This window comes from Mesoplodon mirus (genome assembly GCF_964341445.2).
Source record: "Mesoplodon mirus genome assembly, chromosome: 16".
NCBI lineage: Eukaryota > Metazoa > Chordata > Mammalia > Artiodactyla > Ziphiidae > Mesoplodon > Mesoplodon mirus.
The window spans coordinates 34,988,568-35,011,562 of NC_138992.1; the positions used below are offsets into that span (position 1 = coordinate 34,988,568).

Sequence of the window (22,995 nt, forward strand, 5' to 3'; positions counted from 1 at the left end):
TCCTGGGCAGGGATATGGTTAATGGAAGACACGTACAAAATAAGCACAGATGTTTAAATTTAAGGGAAAAAAAGCTGCTGTGGCTTAGGTGGCAAAGCAAGCATAAATATGGGAATCATGAAAAGGAATAGTGAAATTTTCTAAATGGATATTTTATAGAAGATATATATGGCAAAACCAGACAAAGCCTCCTCATCTTCTTATAAAACGATGTATCAGCAAGAGCCATTCAATTAAAAAAAATGAATGAGTCTTAAAAGTCAATTTGTGTAAAAGAATGTTCCTGAGTACATATAAAAATTACAATACAATCCTCAAAAAGCTAAACAGAATTACCATATGACCCAGCAATTCCATGCCTAGGTGTATGCCAAAAGGAACTGAAAACAGGTATGCAAATAAAACCTTGCACGTGAATGTTCACAGCAGCACTATTCACAGCAGCCAAATGGTGGAAACAGCTGAAAGGTCCATCAACGGATGAATGGATAAACACAATGTGATACATCCATACAACAGAATATTATTCAGTCACAAAAAGAAGTGACGTCAACACACATGCCACACCGCGGACCAACCTTGAAAACATTATGCTAAGTGAAATAAGCCAGACACCAAAGGTACATATTGTATGATTCTATTTATATGAACTATCCAGAAAGGGTAAATCCATAGAGACAGCAGATCGGGTGCTTGGAAAGGGAGAATGAGGAGTGGATGCTTAAGGGGGACAGAGTTTCCCTTTGGGGATGAAATATTTTGGAACTAGTTAAAGGTGGTGGCTGCACAACACTGTGAGTGTACTAAAGGCCACTAAATTGTACACCTTAAAATAGTTAATTTAGCTGTTATGCGAATTTTACTTCAATTTTTTAACAAAGTATAATGCAGAAGGCTCAGAAATGTGAATGACCACAGTCTCTCCGACATAAATTCCTCCCTTCAGACCATTCAGCCTATCATTATGAACCAGATTTCCTAAAACACCTCCTCAACAGGCCCCTTGTCTCTCTGTCAGATACTTCTTTGTTTCACGAGAACCCCTAACCCTGGGAGAAGATCCTACTTTCCCCAACCATCTCGGAGACTCCCAGACAGAGGATGGGCAAATTAAGAGCAGAATTCCACAGTATGGGGTGAGCCACGCTCTGTCTGTTGGAGAATGCATTCATTCCACACAATTTTACTGAGGATGCCTACTGTACAAAGTACCGCAACTACAGAGACAGAGAAAACACAACCCCGACCTCCAGGAACTCCTAGAAGAATGAGAGAAAAAGAACTTTACAAAAAGAGAAGGCAGAGAATTTACAAACAATACAGAAAGAAGGCACAGGTGGTAGGAGAGGAGGCTGAAGGGCACGTGTGCTGGGGAGATGGTGGATCAGGGAAAGTCCTCTTCTTCGGGACAAGAAGGAATTAACCAGACAAAAAGGGGGAAGAAGAGCCTTCAGACACATATGAGGAGGCAGCAGGTGACGTGCAGCAAGGCAGCTGTGCAGCGGGAGAAAAGGCCTGGAGAGCTCTCAGTGACACGCCTGATTTTACAGGATGGAGACCAAGCCGTGAATGCCCACGGTTCCATCTGGTCCCACTCAGATCCAATAACCAACGTCTACCCTTTACTTCTGGACAGGCTGGGACCAGACAGGTCCTGAGCGACCACAGAGTAGAAGCACCAAGGAATGGCTACTCACTCTCCACACAGATCTTTCCAAGAGTTTTTCTCCAAAGTGCAGTGGGACCAGGTGGGGAGGTAAGGCAGTATCTGAAAAAAAGAATTAATCCAAAACCTGCCATTCTCATTTTCCATAGCTTTGTTCAAGGTCCCCTCGTGGTCTCTCAACGCCCTTCACCTCTCAAACAACTGTGGCCCACACAGACAGAGGCAGCCTGACCTCTCTGTGATCCCCACCTCACTAATGTTCACACTTGGGGAGAATCTGTCTTATGTTGAGTTGTTCCCCCTAGCTATGTTCTAGTTTGCTTAAAGACAGAGGCTATGCCATTTTTTTTTTCCCTTTCTGTCTTTTTGTGGGGAGTGGGGCATGGTACACTAGACCAACACAAGGCTCAGTGTAATATACACATACTTGGAAGAAATTATACTTTGGACAAATGGAATCAGAAAATATTCTACATAACTAGAAATGTTACCCAAGTAGTAATTTTCAAAGTTCACCTGAAAGCAATTTATGAAGTCTGGAAATTCTTACCTTCCCATTCTCACCCAGGGTGTAAATAGGTCACAATATAAATTAGAACCAAATTCTGTGCTATTTTACCATTTTAAGTTAATACTCATCCTAGATGAGTGTCTATTTAAAGGGCACATAACCCAAATATCTAGCAGGCCCATGAAGACATCCATCAAAACCATTTGGTTTTGGGCTTCCCTGGTGGCGCAGTCGTTGAGAATCTGCCTGCTAACGCAGGGGACACGGGTTCGAGCCCTGGTCTAGGAAGATCCCACATGCCGCAGAGCAACCAAGCCCGTGAGCCACAACTACTAAGCCTGCACGTCTGGAGCCTGTGCTCCGCAACAGGAGAGGCCGCAATAGTGAGAGGCCCGTGCACCACGATGAAGAGTGGCCCCCGCTTGCCACAACTAGAGAAAGCCCTCGCACAGAAACGAAGACCCAACACAGCCAAAAATAAATAAATTTTTAAAAAAACCATTTGGTTTTGAAGGAATGAAAGAAGACAATCATTCATGTAATGCCAATAACGAAGAACACGTCTACACTTTGACATCATTCTTGAAGGAGGGGAGGAAAATAAAATCTCATTCATTAGAAAACAACTAGACCTCAGGCGGCTGCCTCTGATTAGGTTACCTGTTAACACTGTCATTTGCTATCTGGATTCCGCAGTCTATTTGCAACACTGTTTTATAATCCACATAAGCTTTCTGATACTGCTCCAAAGTTTCATAGGCCTTTGCTCGTCGAAGAAGAGGCTTGATTGAGAATGGATGAAGTTCCAGAGCCCTAAAGGAGACAGAAATATTACACTGTCATTTGTTTTGAAAATTACTCCCTAACTTACACTTACTGAATGTATCCGATAGGACTGGACTCTCACATACATTCATATCTGATATTTTACCTTGGGGATCCAGCAACATACCAGAAAGGCAAACCCAGAGTAGCAGAGCAATCAAATCTGTGGTTACTTCCTTTCTTTTAAACCAGTATCGAAGCCCTTTGGCATTTACCCTTTCCCCCAGTGAGACTGAACCTGACAGCAGGCGGTGCCCTCCCTCCCACTCCCCTGTGTACTAGCAGAGCCCATCATGGCACCAAGCACAGAGTAGGCTTTCAACAGGTTCTTGTTACTGACAGATTAAAAGGAAAATTTTTATTTGCACTTAGCACAGAACCACAAAACCTACACTGCATTTTGAAAATAAGCTCTCCAAAACTTAATACAGTTGGATTATGATTTACTTGCTGCCAAAGGGCTTCAAACATAGACCCGAGGAAATCAAGGGAGTAAGTATCCAATGATTTCTTGTAAGTCATGAATTTTCACCTTGCACTTTTTAGTCTATGAAGCATTTCCAATATCACTAGAGATGTATTTCAAGGTTATGTTCCTTGGTTTTGTCTGAAGTAACTGCTTAAAGTACCTCACTACTTAAGGCACTTCATTATATTCTGAAATAAAGCATACAATCAAAAGATTGTATTTATGAATGCAAACCATTGTACTCTTAGTTTTAACAAAATCAACTGAAACTGTAAAGAAGTACTCCGTGCAGAGATCCTATGAAGAGCTAATAATCCACTAACAAATCTCTGTGCCAGACTGTCCACAGTGGGGATAAAGGTTTGCTCTTCTGGTAATTCTTATGCATGAGCAGTTTATATATCAGACATTTAACTTGCTTCAGGAAAAGCACGAGTGAGGGCTTCTTGACTTTTTCCCCAACAGTCCTGGAGATCTGCTGTCTATTCCTGTCTACAGTGATCTGGAAGGAGGAAGCTCCGACAACATCTGCCGGTGCTATTCTCTGCAGACGTTCTCATCTAATGTCACAACAAGCCTGCAAGGTAAATAGTAATATGTTCATGTTGCAGGTGAGGAAACAGAGACACACAGGGAGCAGTCTGCCCACGTGCCCGTTCTTCTGAATTTAAGCTACAGGAAAGCAAGGGCGTTGCGGGAGCTGATCACCACTGTATCCCAGTGCCTAGATCACTGCCAGGCCACTGGAGGGGCTCGGCAAACCCCTCCCAAATGAACCTGAGGGCCTACACTCTTTCTACCACGAACAGAAACAAGAGCACCACAGATAAAGGAACTCGGAGTCACCTGCCATTCAGGGGTCCCCAAGCCCTGGGCCACGGACCGGTACCAGTCCACGGCCTGTTAGGAGCCGGGCTGCACAGCAGGAGGTGAGCGAGCGAAGTTTCATCTGCCGCTCCCCATCTTCCCAGTCCCTTGCATTACCTCCTGAACCATCCCCCCAATCCGAGGAAAAATTGTCTTCTGCAAAACTGGTCCCTGGTGCCAAAAAGGTTGGGGACCGCTGCTCTACATTGTACAGATACTCAACTGCACGTGCGGGTGTGTTCCTCAGCTACATACCATAGAATTTGTTCTAGAAATGTCATTAAACCTAATTAGTTTCATTTCTTTGAAAAATAACCAATTTTGCTCTGCCTAGGTGTTAGGATTGGGGATGATTTTAATGATCTCCTTTGCATTGTACTGGGTTTTAAGATTTTTTTCTATAATAGGTATGTATTACTCTTGTAACCAGTAGAAGTTATTTTAAAAATAAAATTAAAGTCTATTAAAAACACGCAAACACTAGAAAACAGGTTTCTGGGCATCTGTACCACTGCCTTAAATCTACCTTAGTTAAATGCTTAGGGGATATTAGCTACACAGTGATTATAAATATAGGTCACAACACAAGACTACCCCCATTTTACAAAGACTTCCAACACCCAAGGTGCTATTTATCCACAAGAGAGACCTGAGGTAGGCGTGGAATCTAAAACTGAATGAGATGATGCATTTGATTTTTAGCATTGCCCAGCCAAGTAAATGCAAGGCTTTTTCTCTTTAACCGCAATCCTGAAAATGAATGCGAGCTTTTTTTTTTTTTTTTTGAATGTGAGCTTTTAAGTGGGAATTCCACTAGAAGAAAAAAAGAAAAAAAAAAGCACATCCATTCATAAAAACAAACACAGAGAACTTTTAAACCAGAGTTTACAAAAGCTTAACTATTCAAGTTAACACAGTTAAGATTCTTAAATCGTCTTCTAATTTCAAGTCCGTCTGTGAGCAACAAAGATGAGAAAAAGCAGAGAATTACTAGGCAACATTCATTCGTCTTGATTCTGTCAGAATACCATCAATGGAAAATCAGTGAAAGATTTTTGATATGGTTTAGATAACCCAAAAAGATTATCTGACAGATGGGAACAGTGTAGATTTTTCTTTTAGCTGATAAGCAATTATGAGAATGACAAGTAATTTCTAGAAATAATTCTAGAAATTCTAGAATTATTTCTAGAAATTGTTTTATTGTTTAAAATCATTTGGTTTTAAACTTTTCTTAGGTGTCATAACCCTGTTTCATGCTTCACCTGGAAGCCTAACCTAGAAACCTGGAGATGCTGAGGCGAGGAGAGGGCAGGGCTTGCAGCCACTGAGCTCCTCAAACAGCCTCATGCTCCCAGCAGCTGCTCTCCATAAGCCCCTGGGAAAGAGCTCAAGGGAAGTGCTTCAGAGTAGGCCCCAGGAGTGTAGACACTTAAAATCAAAGACTTTTCCCCCAAAATGCATACAAAGTTATTTAATAGGTTCCCCCTCTCCCTTATTTTAAACTTTGCCCTGGGGAGTTTTTCTTTTTCGCTGTTTGAATCCTGCTACCACTTGTTTTGTAATAAGCGCTCCTGCAACGGGAAACAACTCTCCAAGGAGCAAAGATAATTAACTGAAAAACTAAAAACTAGGCTCCCTTTAAAATGTATGTAATCTTTTTGAGGTGAAGAGAAAACAGTCATCCTTCTGCTAATAACTGGTTCCTAGTTTATACAGATTTAAATACAGCCATATTTCAACATGTTCACATAAGTAAATCATGGTTTCCCTGGCACTGAAATGAGTTTGAGAATCGCTGCTTTGGAGTAAAATCACCCCATGCCCCTTATGCTAAGACTCATACATCAGGTATCAAAGAAAACATCTAAGTAGGTCAGCTTCTAGAAAGGTCAGTACTGACCAGCAGAGCCAGATTCCTCGGCCTAGAACACAGCTCTTAACTAAGGACACCTTACCTAAACCACCACCTCCCTCCCTCCCTCCCTCCCCTGCAGGCAATCTCCCGCTCTCCTCCAGGGCAAACCTCCATTCTAGCGCCCACCCCCACTCCGGACCCCAGAGTCTCCTCTGTGACTTCCTCCTGGGTCTACACTGAAACACAACACATCTTAGCAAGAAAATGTCTGCCACCTTACTCTCTCTCACTTAAGGATAAAGTGAGTCCACTGTTTTTAACTAGAGTCCTGAACTCACTCACTGAAGGAAGACCTAAGACAAGTCTGAAGGGTAATATATTACCATCACACACTTGAACTGAAAGGTCCTTAGCTGCAAATCACAAAATGCCTGATAATCTGCAAATACACGTGGTCTTGTTGTTAGTTATGGGCAGCGGTAAATGTTTAACAACCGGCTCTCCTGAGAAAAAAGGCCCAGATTTGGGGCATTTGCCAATTTTCATGGTATTAGTAGTACTCCAACCATGGCAGATTTCAACTACCAACTTGACTTCAACCAACTCACAAGATCCTGAAAACGTAACAATTAGCTAGTGTGAGATAGCACAGCAGTAGGTGGGGTTTAGAGTCAGACCAAAGTGAAGATAAATATTATTGATTTTAAATATGAATATGTAAAATCGGCAAAAAATCCAGGCAGCTCACGGCCTTCTTTTTAAACTGCAGGCACAGATACCAGCAAGATTTTATCCATATCAATAAACAGATCCTATCCACTGAAAACAAATTGTTTACCTTATAATCAAGGTGTCCACATATGCTACTGTCCAAACTAGGGCTTCTGAGAGTGAAAGGGGGTGATATTAACAATTATACCAGACTACAGGCGTCAACCAAACCTGTGAAGGTTAAACCAGGACATATGACTTCTTATGTTTTAGATGCGCTACTAGTGACTCATTTCCAAAGGGCTCCTGAAGCAGGCTTGTTGTTTAATGGTAAAATGATACTTTTTATTCACGTGAGTATATTCATCCATCTCAGCATGTAACTTGTTGAGAACCATGGGTGACTAATGTGCTTGAGGGATGCAACCCTATAATACACGATTCTTGACCTCAGGAGCTTAAAATCCAATGCAGTGGATGACATAAGTACCTACAGGTGTGAGAGTGACAGTGCAAGCATTACAGCCACGCAGATGACCAGGGAGCCTGAGGTGACCAGGAAAGCAGAGAGGATGGGCAAGCTGAAGAGGAAGGATTTCTGAAAAGCAAAGATGTGCAGAGGGCATTATAGATATGGACCAAATGGGAGCAGAAAGCTTTTTGGGGGGGCAGTGTGGTGACAGAGGAGGTTATAATTATCTAGAAGACCATACTGAGCCACTGAACACCCGCTGAAACAGTCTGCACAAAATAATGCTTCAGGAAAAGCTATTCTGATGCCACAGTGGATTGGAGGAAGCAGAGAGACTAGTTAGAAGGCTTGTCCAGTACTCTGGGGTTGATGTGAAAAAGAGTATGAATTAAGGTGACAGAAGTGGAAGTGAAAAAAGTTTGCACAATCTTCTATAATTGTCTTCATATATGTGAAAGGATTTACGAGTTTTATGTATTAACCAATTAACACATCTTAAATGTCTTAAGAAATTAGACTCTTATGCACAAAATTCAGTATATTAAATACTGCATTCATCACAGTGAAATGATAATCTCTTGACAAAGCTGAAAACGGGCAGTTTACCTGTTACAATCTTGAATGCAGCCACTGCAATTTCCGTCTTTTAGGTAACATGCTGCTCTATTTGAATATAAGATACTTAGATCATCTGCACTTCCACTTCCTAAAATCACATTTAATTAAATAGTTAAAATCCATTAGCGAAATCACAGTTCACCAGACGACTGAGGTCTCCCGCGGCACTGCAGTCCTACATACACCCCGCTGCTAATGCAGCTCCGAGGACCTCCCTGTGCCCGCAGTGGCCACAGAGGCCAAGCCCGTAAGGGACCGCTGCAACCCTGCCCCGCCCGGGCGGGCACACGCTGTTCCAAGGTACAGCTCCCGGAGGTGGAGTCGCTCCCGCCCGGCCCTCAGTCACTGGGAAGGAACCTACAGGGAGAGCGCCTGTCAATCGGGAGGTGGCCCGCGCCTCTCCCGCGGTGGCCCCTTTAGGTCCCGCGAGCCGCAGCCCGAGGGGCCAGGGGCCCCGCGGGCGCAGCTCACTCACCTGCAGGCTCCAGCTGCGCGATCGCCGCCGAGTACCTGAGAGCCGCCTCGGCGAACTGTCCGTTTTTAAAGAGCTCGTTGCCCTCGCTCTTCAGGCCGTTGGGGCCGACTGGGGTGGCGGGCGCCGGCGCCGGCGGCGCGCCAGGTCCGGGGGACGCGCCGGCCGCGGGGTCCCCGGCGCCCCGCCCGCCGCCCGGGTGCCCATTGGCGCCGCCCGCCGTCGCCGGGGCCCGCGGCCGGTTCCGCTTGTCCGCGCCGGCCTCCAGCGCCCGGCCCCGCCGCGGCGCGCCCCTCTCCGGCCGCTGGCCGCCCTCGCTCTTGCCAGTCAGTTTCTTCTGTATGTTGCCCATGGCGCGCGGCTCGGCGGCGCGCTCGGCAGGCGCCGGCTCCGCGGCCTCTGTGGGGAGTGGATGCGGGAAGTGAGTGTTTGCATCATCGCGAGCAACTACCAGGGAGGCCGCGGCTGTGCCGGCGCAGGGGCGGGGTCGCGGGAGAAGCCGGGCAGAGTGGGCCCGCCCCTCGGGCGGAATCCGGCGGTTCCGGCGCCTTTGGGGGGCCGCTCGGCCCAGACGGTTAACAGCGGAGGCCGCGCTCCGAGCCCTAGTGGCTTCCCGGGCTAGGGACGGAAGCCAACCCCGGATTTAACTCTTCAAACGCTGAAGAGCTTGGGACGTGAAAACCGGCATTTCAAAATCATTCCCTTCATCAAAGCATACTTACCGAGGTAGGTCTTACAAAATATGTACTTTTCTTCCATTTACAGTTTAGAAATGAATGAATGAAGCTACTAAAACTTGAATACAATAATTGAACCCAAAGTTAGGGCACCCTTTCCTTATATTAAGGGACTGGGAGAAGATAATTTGAAGAAAAAAAAAAAAGTCCAAGTGATTTTTAAGCCATTTAAAAATGATTTTAGCAAAGAACTCACATAAAACAGGCACCTAGTTTTTAAAGTGAACCTTAAAAAGACAGTAAAATTTCCAGTACAATACCTTATTCAAACTTTAAAATTCCTTTGATCTTGATTGAAATTTTCAGGTACTTATCAGAGCTTTAATAATTGATTATTGAATTGGTATTTAAATAGGCAAATGATGCATAAATATTTCATTGATGGGTGTCTTAATGTTTAAAACAAAGCAATTCATCATTTCAAAGCACTAAATGCAGAGACTTCCCAGCTTTCTCTTGTAACAAATTCTAATCTGATTTTTTTTTAAACTTATGTCCACAGAAACCTGCACACAGATGTTTATTGCAGCTTGATGTCTAATCTGATTTTTAATGAATCTATTTCCCATTCTGTTTCATGAATGGTAAAGCCAGAATTTGAAGCACAAAGACAGAGGAAGTAGAAAATCAGTAGTACTTAAATAAAAATCAGTGGATGGATGATCACCTTAAGGCAAGCAATGAGTATAAAAACACACTAATTAATAAATACAGTTTTCTATACAGCAGAATAACATCCAGTTTTGGATCACTAACCAAAAGGGGCTTAACAATAAAAAGATGATCTTATTATAGAGATAAATCCCCAAATTGGACCCAGAGCAAGGCTCCAGTACTCTTCATCTGGTTCTGCTGCTCAAGTCCCACCCACCATAAAAATGGATGGAAGCTTAAGTCAGTGTCAGTAGAAACGATGGACAGCTAGTATTATTTTCTATTCCCTTGTATGTCTGACCAATACTATTACTAAATAGCTGCCATTTATTTAGAACTTAACATGAGTCAAGACCTTTACATACGTTATCATTGTTCATTATCATTAATCTTCATACCAAGTATTGTCCCCACATTACAAATGAAGCAAGAGAAACACAAGGAAGAAGCTAAGGAATTCTCTCAAGCATGAAGAGCTAGAAACCAACATAACTGAGATTCAAATGAAATGAATGCTGTACCTCTTTCCTTAAGACTGAAATGACCCTTAACATTTTCCTGCAAAGGTAAACAGAGGTCTGAACATGAAAGACCTGTGAGTCCTGTTGGGTATTTAACTACCTGTGGGACATTCCAGAGGAGCTGTTCAGGAGGTAGCTCCAAATGTAGATCAGAGGCCTTATCTAGAGACATTGACTTGGGAGTTGCTGGCATAAAAAGGATCACTGAAGTTTGAGTGTGAATGGAGTCACCGAGATCTTCCAAAGGATCCCTAAGAAATAAACACTTAAAGGGGGGCTTCCCTGGTGGCACAGTGGTTGAGAATCCGCCTGCCGATGCAGGGGACACAGGTTCGTGTCCCGGTCCGGGAAGATCCCACATGCCGCAGAGCGGCTGGGCCCATGAGCCATGGCCACTGAGCCTGCGCGTCCGGAGCCTGTGCTCCGCAACGGGAGAGGCCACAACAGTGAGAGGCCCACGTACCGCAAAAAAACCCCCAGAAAAACACTTAAAGGATGATCAGAATCTCCCGTGGAGATGGAGGAGTACTTAGAAATGAGAGAGAAAACAGGAGGGTGTACTGCCTCAGAAACCAAGAAATAAGAGTATTTCAGGGAGAAAGGAGTCAACAGTGACAAATATCAAAGGAAGGAATGGCCAAGAGTTTTGACTGCATAAGAACTAAAGAAAATCATTAGATCTGAAGACCACAAAGACTTCAGTACCCTGGGGTGGGGTGGTTTGGGTAGCGGGTGGATACAAAAATCCTCAATGAAATACTAGCAAACTGTTAAAAGGATTATACATCATGACCAAGTGGGATTTATCTCAGGAATGGAAGAGTAGTTCAACAGTAGAAAATCAATCTATGCAACACATGACATTAAAGGACAAGGGGAAAAACTGACACCATCATAACTGACATTGAAAAGGAACTTGACAAAATCCAACACCCTTTCATGATAAAAACACTCAGAAAACTAAGAAGTAAAATTTCTCAACATGATAAAGTACTTTTATGAAAAATAGCTAACATCATACTCAATAGTGAAATCCTGAAAGCTTTCCCCTGAAGCTCAGGAACAAGACAAAGATGCTGTTTTCACTGCAGCTACTCAACATTGTACTGGAAGTTGTAGCCTGATCAATTAGACAGGAAAAAGAAATAAAAGACATACATATTGGAAAGGAAAAAGTAAAACTATCTCTATTCATAGATGACATGATTATCTACAGATTATCTATCTATATATACCTATATATATATAAAGGTACATATATTCCCAAAGAATACACACACACACAAACCACTACTAGAGCTAAAAAGCAAATTCAGCGATTTCAGGGTACAAGATCTACAAAAATCAGTTGTTTCTATAAATTAGCAATGAAAAATCCTGAAAGGAAATTACGAAAATAATTCCATTTACAATAGCATCCAAAGGAATAAAATACTTAGGAATAAATTTAACCAAGGCAGTGAAAGACTTGTATAATAAATATTGCTGAAAGAAATTAAATAAATGGAAAAACATCTCTTGATCATGGATAGGAAGAGTTAATGTTGTTAAAATATTAATACTATATAAAGCAGTCTACAGATTCAACATAATCCCTATCAAAACTCCACAGCTTTTTGGGCAGAAATGGAAAAGCTGATCCTCAAATTCATGTGGAATTTCAAGGGGCCTAGAATAGCCAAAACAATCTTGAAAAAGAGAACAAAATCAAAGGACTTACACTTCAGATTTCAAAACTTATGGAAAGCTACAGTACTCAAAACAGTGTGGTACGACATAAGGAGAGACATATAAACCAATGAAATAGAGAGTCCAGAAATAAACCCATGCATCTATAGCCACGTGATTGTTTTTTTAGGGTAAAATATGTTTGAATTTTTATCAAATGCAAATCAATGAAACATCTAAAAACCACAGCTTTGGACCATGTCAGTCAGTCAGGTGGCTTTTTTGTTTGTTTTTTTCAATACATCTTTATTATTATTTTTTTGAGGTATAGTTGATTTATAAGTTTTAGGTGTACAAGATAGTGATTCTCAATTTTTAAAGGTTATATTACATTTATAGTTATTATAAAATATTGGCTATATTCCCTGTGCTGTATAATATACCCTTGTAGCCTATTTATTTTATACATGGTAATTTGTACCACTTAATCCAATACCCCTACCTTGTCCCTCCCCGCTTTCCTCTCCCTTCTGGTTTGTTCTCTATGTCTGTAAGTCTGTTTCTTTTTTGTTATATCCACTATTTTATTTTAGTTTTTAAATTCCACATATAAGTTTTATCATATAGTATTTCTCTTGCTCTGACTTATTTCACTAAGCATAATACCCTCCAACTCCATCCATGTTGTTGCAAATGGCAAAATTTCACTCTTTTTTTAAGACTGAGTAGTAGTCCAGTGTGTGTGTGTGTGTGTGTGTGTGTTGTGTGTGTGTGTCACATTTTCTTTATCCATTCATCTGTTGATGGACACAAGTTACTTCCATATCCTAGCTATTGTAAATAATGCTGCTATGAACACTGGGGTGCATATATCTTTTCGAATTAGTGGGTTTTTTTTAACATCTTTATTGGAGTATAATTGCTTTAAAATAGTGTGTTAGTTTCTGCTTTATAACAAAGTGAATCAGCTATACATATACATATATCCCCATATCCCCTCCCTCTTGTGTCTCCCTCCCACCCTCCCTATCCCACCCCTCTAGGTGGTCACAAAGCACCGAGCTGATCTCCCTGTGCTATGCAGCTGCTTCCCACTAGCTATCTATTTTACATTTGGTAGTATATATATGTCCATGCCACTCTCTCACTTCATCCCAGCTTACCCTTCTCCCTCCCCGTGTCCTCAAGTCCATTCTCTACATCTGCATCTTTATTCCTGTCCTGCCCCTAGGTTCTTCATAACCATTATTTTTTTTAGATTCCATATATATGTGTTAGCATACGGTATTTGTTTTCATTTTATTTGAATATATACCCTGGAATGGAATTGCTGGATCATATGGTAGTTCTATTTTTAGTTTTTTTGAGAAACCCGCATACCGTTTTCCACAATGGCTATACCAATTTACATTCCCGCCAACAGTGCACAAGGGTTACATTTTCTCCACATCCTTGCTGACATTTGCTCTTTGCGGTCTTTTTGGTGATAGCCATTCTGACAGATGTGAGGTGATATCTCCTTGTGGTTTTGATTTGCATTTCTCTGATGATTAATGATGTTGGTTATCTTTTCATGTGCCTGTTGGCCATTTGTATATCTCCTTTGGAAAAATGTCTATTCAGGTCTTCTGCCCATTTTTTAATCGAGTCTTTTTTTGACATGGGTTGTTGGAGCTGTTTATATATGTTGGATATTAACCCCTTATTGATCTTATCATTTGCAAATATCTTCTCCCATTCAGTAGGTTGTCTTTTTGTTTTGTTGGTGGTTTCCTCTGCTGTGCAAAAGCTTTTTAGTTTAATTAGGTCCCATTTGTTTATTTTCGCTTTTGTTTCCTTTGCCTTAGGAGACAGATCCAAAAATATATTGCTACAACTTATGTCAAAGGATGTTTTGCCTATATTTTCTTCAGGAGTTTTATGGTTCCTGGTCTTACATTTAGGTCTTTAACCCATTTTGAGTTTATTTTTGTATATGGTGTTAAAAATGTTCTAATTTCATTCTTTTACATGGAGCTGTCCAGTTTTCCCAGTACCACTTATTGAAGAGACTGTCTTTTCTCCATTATATATTCTTGCCTCCTTTGTTGTAGATTAATTGACCATAAGTGTGTGGATATGGCCAACTGATTTTTGACAAACGTGCCAAGTCCATTCAATGAGGAAAGAATAGTTTCTTTAACAAATGGTGTTAGGACAACTAGATTTCTACATGTCAGAAGACAACAACAAGGGCTTCCCTGGTGTCGCAGTGGTTGAGAGTCCGCCTGCTGATGCAGGGGACACGGGTTTGTGCCCTGGTCCGGGAAGATCCCACATGCCATGGAGCGGCTGGGCCCGTGAGCCATGGCAGCTGAGCCTGCGCGTCCGGAGCCTGTGCTCCACAACGGGAGAGGCCACAACAGTGAGGGGCCCGCGTACCGCAAAAAAAAAAAACAACAAAAAAACCAAAAACAAAAAAATCAAAGCTAAGTTGGACTCCTTCCTACCTCAACTAATCAAAATAAATCAATGACCTAAATATAAGAGCCAAAACCATAGCACTCTTAGAAGAAGACATAGGAGTAAATCTACATGACCTTGGATTTAACAGTGGATTTTTTTTTTTTTTTTTTGGCCACACCACGTGGCATGCGGGATCTTAGTTCACTGACTAGGGATCAAACCCATGCCCCCTGCATTGGGAGCAGGGAGTCTTAACCACTGGACTGCCAGGGAAGTCCTAATAGTGGATTTTTACATATGACACCAAAGGTATAAGTAACAAAAGTAGATAAATGGGACTTCATCAAAATTAAAAACTTTTGTGCATCAGAGGATATTATCAAGAAAGTTAAAAAAACCCACAGAATGGGAGAAATTATGTGCAAATCAAGTATCTGATAAGGGTCTAATATCCAGAATACATAAATAACGGTTACAATGCAACAATAAAAAGACAACCTAATTTTAAAATGGGCAAAGGACTTGAATAAACATTTCTCCAAAGAAGATATACAAATGGCTAATAAGCACATGGAAAGCGGTCAACATAATAAGTCATTAGGGAAATCCAAATCAAAACCATAAGGAGTTACCACTTTATAACCATTAGGATGGTTATACTCAAAGAGGCAAACCATAACAAGTGTTTGCAAGCATGTGGAGGAACTGGAATCCTTATATATTGCTGGTAAGAATATAAAATGGTATAAACACTTTGGAAAACAGTCTTGCAGTTCTTCTGGAAGTTAAACATAGAGTTACCATATAACCCAGTATTCTGCTCTTAAGTATATACCCCCCAAAATTAAAAACATATGTACACGCATAAACACAAACCAAAAATACTTGTACTTGAATGTTCACAAAAGCATTATTCATAATAGCCAAAAAGTGGAAACAACCCAAATGTCCATCAACTGATTAATGAATAAAGAAAATGTGATATTATCAATGTAAGAAAATTATTTTTCCGTAAAAAGGAGTGAAGTACTAAGACATTGTTCTTAGTAATATTTTTTTGGATATGTCTCCTCAGACAAGGGAAACAAAAGTAAAAACAAACAAATGGGACTACATCAAACTAAAGAGCTTTTGCACAGCAAAGGAAACTATGAAAAAATGAAATGGCCACCTACTGAATGGGAGAAGATATTTGTAAACAATATATCTGATGAGTTAGTATTCAAAATATACAAACAACTCATATAACTCATAGCAAAAAACCCCAAACAACCCAGTTAAAAAATGGGCATAGGATCTGAATAAACATTTTTCCGAAGAAGACACACAGATGGCCAACAGGCACATGAAAAGATGCTCAAAATCGTTAATCATCAGAGATTAAAACGACAATGAGCTATCACCTCACACCTGTCAGAATGGCTGTTATCAAAAAGACAACAAATAGGGGGCTTCCCTGGTGGCGCAGTGGTTGAGAGTCTGCCTGCCGATGCAGGGGACACGGGTTCGTGCCCCGGTCCGGGAGGACCCCACGTGCCGCGGAGCGGCTGGGCCCGTGAGCCATGGCTGCTGAGCCTGCACGTCCGGAGCCTGTGCTCCGCAACGGGAGAGGCCACAGCAGTGAGAGGCCCGAGTACCGCAAAAAAAAAAGACAACAAATAATAAGTGTTAGTGAGGATGTGGAGAAAGTGTAACCCTTGTACACTCTTGGTGGGAATGTGAGTTGGTACAGCCAGTATGGAAAACAGTATGGAGATTCCTCAAAAAATTAAAAACAGAACTACCATACAATCCAACAATTCCACTCCTGGGTGTTTATCTGAAGAAAACAAAAACACTAATTAGAAAAGATATACAGACCTCTATGTTCATTGCAGCATTATTTACAATAGCCAAAATATGGAAGCAACCTAAGTGCCCACTAATAGATGAATGGATAAAGAAGATGTAGCATACATATATAAATAAATGTACATAAAATATATAATAGAATATTACTCAGCCATAAAAAAGAATGAAATCTTGCCATTTGTGACAACATGGATAGATGTAGAGGGTATTATGCTTAGTGAAATAAGTCAGACAGAGAATAACAAATACTGTATGATTTCACTTATATGTGGAATGTAAAAACAAAACAAATGAACAAACATAAAACAGAAACAGAGTCATAGATACAGAGAACAAACAAACAGATGGTTGCTGGAGGGGAAGGGGCTGAGGGAAAGAGAGAAGAGGTGAGGGACATTAAGAAGTAAAAACTTCCACTTGCAGAAATAAATGAGTCACAGGTATGAAATGTACAGTATGGAGAATATAGTCAGTAATTATGTAATATCTTCATATGGTGACAGATCATAGCTAGACTTACTGTGGTGATCATTTTGAAATGTATAGAAATACAAAATCACTAAGTTGTGTAGCAGGAACTAACATGTTATCAGTCAATTATACTTTGAAACCAAATAAACAAGCTCATAGAAAAAAAAGATCAGATTTGTGGTTACTAGAGGTGGGGAATGAGGGGAGGGGGAAATGGATGAAGGCAGTCAAAAGGTACAAATTTCCAGTTATAAGGTAAATAAGTACTAGGGATGTAGTGTACAACATGATAAACATAATTAACACTTTTATATATGAAAGTTGTTACAAGAATACATCCTGAGTTCTCATCATAAGGAAATTTTTTTTTTCTGTTTTAAAAATGTTGCATCTATATGAGATGATGGATGCTTTCTAAACTTACTGTGATAATCATTTCATGATGTATGTAAGGAAAATCACTATGCTGTATGCCTTAAACTTTATACAGTGCTAATGTCAATTATATATTAATAAAACTGGAAGAAGAAAAAAAAAAGGAACGAAGTACTGATACATACTTCAACACTTCAACATGGATAATCCTTGAAAACATTATGCTGAGTGAGAGAAGCCAGACACAAAAGGCCACATATTGTATGATTCCATGTACATGAGATATTCAGAATAAGCAAATCCGTAGAGACAGAAAGTGGATTAGTAGTTGCCAGGGGAAAGGGAGATAGGAGTGACTGCTAATGGGAATGGGATTTCTTTTTGTGATGATAAAAATGTTCTGGAATTAGACAGTTGTGATGATTGTACAACCTTGTAAGTATACTAAAATCTACTGAATTTGTAAAGGATGAATTTTATGATATATGAATTATATCTCAAGTTTTTAAAAAGAATGCTTATTTTACCTTACCCTTGACAACAAAGAATATTTTTTTTCCATCTCAGTCAATTTGATGGGAGAAAAAAAATCTATATTTAACTTTCATCTTTTTATTAGCAATACAAAAATGTATTGATCATTTAATTTCTTCATTAGTGATTTCTCTGTTCCTACGCTTTGTTCATTTTGGTACTAGGCTCTTTAACTTGGTCTTATTGTTTTGTAAAAGCTCTTCATATTTAAGGTCATAAACCCTTTGCCATTTTACTAACTTGTCATTTGCCTTTTATTTTTTTATGGCATCTGTCTTATACAAGTTTTTAATTTTTACATAATCAAAATAATTCATCTTTCTCTTTATGATTTTGTCTGTTGTTTTAACTCTTTGAAATCCCCACCCTTCCACCCTCCTGATCCCACCAATACTAGGACAAGAGAAATATTTACATTTTATTCTTCTGTTTGTCAATGACTGTTTAATTTTCTTATATTTCATTTTTAAGTGGAGAATAAGCAACAACACTACAAGGGAGTCTAGAGGCTTACTTTCCTCTGACGGCCACTTCTAAATATTCTCTACTAGGGAAGGAAAACACAAATAGGGAAGTTTCCGAGCAAGCCCATGAACTCAAATCCCAGATCCAATCAGCCTGGCGAGGACAGGTATTTCTTCATAGCAGTCCTCAAAAGGACAGGTGAAGAAAGCCTATCAATTGTCTTATCTCAGTACCTGACACAGAGTAGGTGCTCAGTAACTGTCAGCTGTTAAATTAAACCCGTTGGTTATGTTGTACCTCAGTCTGGGTGAACTGGGCCTGGCCAACCCAGGTGGAGCCCGCAGGGGAGCAGCATTATCAGCCGAGGATAGAACACACTAATTGCTGCATTTTCCCATGGTCTTCAGGGCTCCCTGCATCATACCCCATAATGACTAAGAATTCTTTCTTGGAATGTGGTGGGAGCGGAACCACAGACAAAGATTCCAGTTTGATAACCTCCCTCTGGGCTTTCACATTATTTCCTAAAAGTGACTTGGATTTCTCCTGTCTTGTCCAAGGCTCCAGGACCTCTTGTTACATATTACCTAACCTAATGGAACTTGGTAAAAATGAACATAATATAGTCCCATTGTTCTTACTTCATCTTAAAAGCACTACTTCTGGGCTCAGCCGTTTAACCTACCTAATCTTGACTTGCTTCTGATAAAAGGGAACTAACTGGTCTTAAAATTTATATCCTTCCTAATCAAGACATTTTTGTTTTCTGAATCTTGCATACTTTTATATATTCCCTAATCTACAAAATAATTATGGGGGAGCGGGCATGAATGACAGGATCAGAAATGGTTCTCTTAAAGCTCTGCCTGCTTGGAAATCTGAATGGGAATATTGCTTCCCTATGGGACTTACCTTAGGGATAACCACCTAATTCAGAAAGAAACATATCAATCTGTTAAGTGACATTACACTACAGTAATCCTAACCCAGATTTTTAATCATGGAACCATATGTATTACTAATTTTTGATTAGCCCTTTACTGTTTATCTCTATTTGTGAAGAGGGCATTTTAGTATGTTTATTGAGATGCAGTTGACACATAACATTGTTTAAGTTGTACAACATGGTGATGTGATACACATATATACTGCAGAATGATTACCACAATAAGGTTACTTAATACATCCATCACAGAACTACTATTATTTTTGTAATAAAAATATTTAAGATCTACTCTCTTAGCACCTTTCAAGTATATAATACAGTATTGTTAACTATAGTCATCATGCTATACTGAATCCCCAGAACTTATTCATCTTATAACTGGAAGTTTATACCCCTTGACCAACTTCTCCCCAATACCTCCAACCCCTCAGCCCCTGGAAACCACCATTCTACTCTCTATTATTATGAATTTGGCTTTTTTAAGATTCCACACCATAAGTGGGATCATAGAGTATTTGTATTTCTCTGTCTGACTTATTTCACTTAGTACAATACCCTCAAGTTCCCTCCATGTTGTCACAAATGGCAGGATTTTCTTCTTTATGATGGCTGAATAATGTTCGTGTGTGTGTGTGTGTTGTGTGTGTTTGTATCACAGTTTCTTTACTTATTCATCCTTTGGTGGACACTTAGATTGTTTCCATATTTTGGTTATTGGGGATAATGCTGCAATGAACAATGGATATCTCTTTGAGATAGTGATTTCATTTCTTTTGGACATATACCCAGAAGTGGGATTGCTAGATCATATAGTAGTTCTATTTTTTAATTTTTTGAGGAACCTCCATACTGTTTTCCATAGTGGTTATATTCCCACCAACAGTGTACAACAGTTCCCTTTTCTCCATATCCTTGCTGACACTTGTGATCTCTTGTCTTCTTGTTGATGGCCATTCAAATAGGTGTGAGGTGATATCTCATTGTGGTTTTGCTTTGCATTTCCCTGATGATTAGTGATGTTGAACACCTTTTCATGTACCTGTTGGCCATATAAATGTCTTCACTGGAAAAATGTCTATTGAGTTCCTCTGCCCATTCTTTAATCAAAAATGATCGTATTAGTCATTAACCCACTTGTTTCTCAACATATGTTCAACATCTGATAAGAGTTCTTAGTACAGAGTCAGCACAAGAGTGGATAAACACCAAATTATATCTGTTTCTTTGACAATGCAGCCCGGTGATATTCGGCTTGGGTTTTATAGAACCTGTACTTCCTTAGTTGGTATCTAATAACCATGTTTAAGAGATAGACTTTGGAATCTCACAGATTTGGGGCCATATCCTAACCATATGACTTATAACCTGTGCAAATGTGGCAAATAACCTTTCTAAGCTTCTGTTTCCTAATCTATAAAAGTTGGATATTATAGCTTCCTTGAGGATTAAGTGAAATAATATAAGTAAAGCACTTTCACAGTTCTTCAAGTGTGCTAATTGTTCAAAAAAAAAAAAGTAATGAGAAGAGCAATTCCTGTCAAGATGGAGTAAACATAATCCACCCTGTCTCTCACACTGAATACAACTAAAAACCTGGGACAGAATTCATGTAGCAGTTATATGAGGACACTGAAAAGTAAATGGTAGCAGGCTGATTGGGGAAAGGAACTAGAATTGGAAATACCCCCCAAACAGCAGTGAGTTTCTCATTTTCCTTTCCTCTGATATCTCCTAGCCTCTGTCAAAGTCAGTTTAAAACCCAAAACGGGCTTCCCTGGCAGCGCAGTGGTTGAGAGTCCGCCTGCTGATGCAGGGGACGCGGGTTCATGCCCCGGTCCAGGAGGATCCCACATGCCACGGAGTGGCTGGGCCCATGAGCCATGGCTGCTGAGCCTGTGCGTCCGGAGCCTGTGCTCCGCAACGGGAGAGGCCACAGCAGTGAGAGGCCTGCGTACCTCAAAAAAAAAAAAAAAAAAAAAACCCAAAACAGTGCACTGGTTATGGATAAAAAGAGCTTTAGGAGATCCCCTTTATTATTTATCTTAAGAAAAAAAAAAAAAGTTGGCCGCTATGGGGAAATTCCCTATTTCTGTTTGTTTGTTTGTTTGTTTTGTTTTTCCTTTCTCTCCAATCCCAGCTCCCAGGCAATCCTTCAGCAGCTGCAGTAGCAGTAGCAGCCAAGTAGATAGCTAAAACTTTGAGGGAGAGGAACTCTTATCTCTGGTCAGAGAAACTGTGGTCCCAAGGATATTCTCATTGCTTTTTTTTTTTCTCTTTCCTCTTGCTGCTCAGTACTGGAGGCACATAGTCATGGGAAGTGTACAGTAGAATTAAAGTGTGCTTTCTAGCCAAAGGAAGAGGAAGGAAAACCTCTGGGATCCAGAAAGAGTAGGGAAGAATCACAGAGAGGAGGGAACTTAAGAAAACAATTGCATAAAATTGTAACTGAAATGAGCTTACCCACCAGGTGATCCATATGCATAAATTTGACCTTAAACATCCTACCAAAAATTTTGAGAAGTGAATTCCGGGGGAAACCACTACCCACGCCCCAGTTGGTCATGGGGTGGTGCACAAGTGGGACAGATCCAAATAGTGCTGCAAAGGTTTTGAAACTAAACTGACATTAGAACCATAGTCCATGGAAGTCAGGTAGGAGAACTGTTACCCAAAACTAAGCAGATTGATTAACTGCTTTAAAATAAAAGTTCCCCATCAGATTTAAACAAAACTAAAAATCACATATAATAATATTAAAAATTGCTAATATACAGTACAAAATTCCTTACAAGTGAAGAAGAAAGAAAATCTCAACATGTGGCAAAGAAAAAGGCAATTAAGTAATACTAAACCCTGAATAACCAGATGTTATGAATTCTCAAACAAAGACTTTAAAGTGGCAATACTAACCATGCTCCAAGAAATATAGGCAAACACTCTTAAAACGAATAGAAAGATTAAAAAGTTTTGCTGAAAAATAGAAGATTTAAAAAGAAAACAAGAACCAAATGGAAACATTACAATGGAAAAATACAATAACCAAGATAAAAAAATTCACCAAATGGCTACAATAATACAATTGAGAGGAAAAGGTCAGTGAACTTGAATATATAGATCAAGAGAAATTTCTCAATCTTAACAAGAGAGAGGAAAAGTAACTGAGGGAAAAAAAGAACAGAGCCTCAAAGTCTTGTAGGACAATACCAAATGGTCTAACAATTGTGTCATAATAGTCCCAGTAGGAAAGGAAAAATAGTGTTGTCCAGAAAAAAATTTGAAGAAATTAGGGCTGACAACTTCACAAATGTGGCAATGACATGAACTTATAGATTCAAGAATCTCAGCATGCCCCAAAAGGATAAATTCAAAGAAATGCACATCAAGACATATCATAATTAAACTGCTAAAAAACAAACAAACAAACAAAGGAAAAAGTCTTGAAAGCATCCAGAGGAAAACAATGCATCAAGTATAGGGGAAAAACAATTTGAATAACAATGGAATTCTCATCAGAATCATGAAGGATAGAAGGCAGCAGGGCAAAATGTTTTAAACGCTGAAAGAAAGAACTGTCAAACCATAATTCTATATCCCTCAAAAATATCCTTCAGAAATGAAGGTGAAATAAAGACATCCTCAGTGAAGAAAAACTAAGAGAATTCATCTCTAGCAGACATTCGTTAAAAGAAACGCTAAGGGAAATACTTCATATGTAAAGGAAATGATAGCAGGAAGAAACTTGTACCATTAGGAACGAAGGAAGAACAATAGAAATGATAAATATCTGAGTAAAGAAAAGACTGTTTTTTTCTCCTCTTAAATTCTTTAAAAAAATGTAGAGAGGTTGAAAGCAGAAAGC

At 40.1% G+C, this 22,995-nt stretch overlaps 2 protein-coding genes across 3 annotated transcripts in view; one reads left to right on the top strand and one right to left on the bottom strand.

Annotated features, from left to right (window-relative positions):
* The window catches only part of SPAG1 (sperm associated antigen 1), a 92,318-nt gene that overhangs the window by 17,656 nt on the left and 51,667 nt on the right, over nucleotides 1-22,995 (bottom strand). Inside the window, exons 11-13 of the mRNA XM_082601834.1 lie at nucleotides 8,473-8,868; nucleotides 7,986-8,085; nucleotides 2,838-2,990 (exon numbers count right to left, since the gene is read on the bottom strand). Of these exons, the coding sequence (XP_082457960.1) occupies nucleotides 2,838-2,990; nucleotides 7,986-8,085; nucleotides 8,473-8,868 (649 nt within the window). The remainder of the gene's footprint in view (nucleotides 1-2,837; nucleotides 2,991-7,985; nucleotides 8,086-8,472; nucleotides 8,869-22,995) is intronic.
* Nucleotides 8,819-22,995, top strand: part of LOC309792289 (uncharacterized protein) — a gene marked incomplete at its 3' end in the record, with an annotated part of 65,898 nt that continues 51,721 nt past the window's right edge. For both annotated transcript variants that reach the window (XM_082601836.1, XM_082601837.1), the window contains exon 1: nucleotides 8,819-9,195. The remainder of the gene's footprint in view (nucleotides 9,196-22,995) is intronic.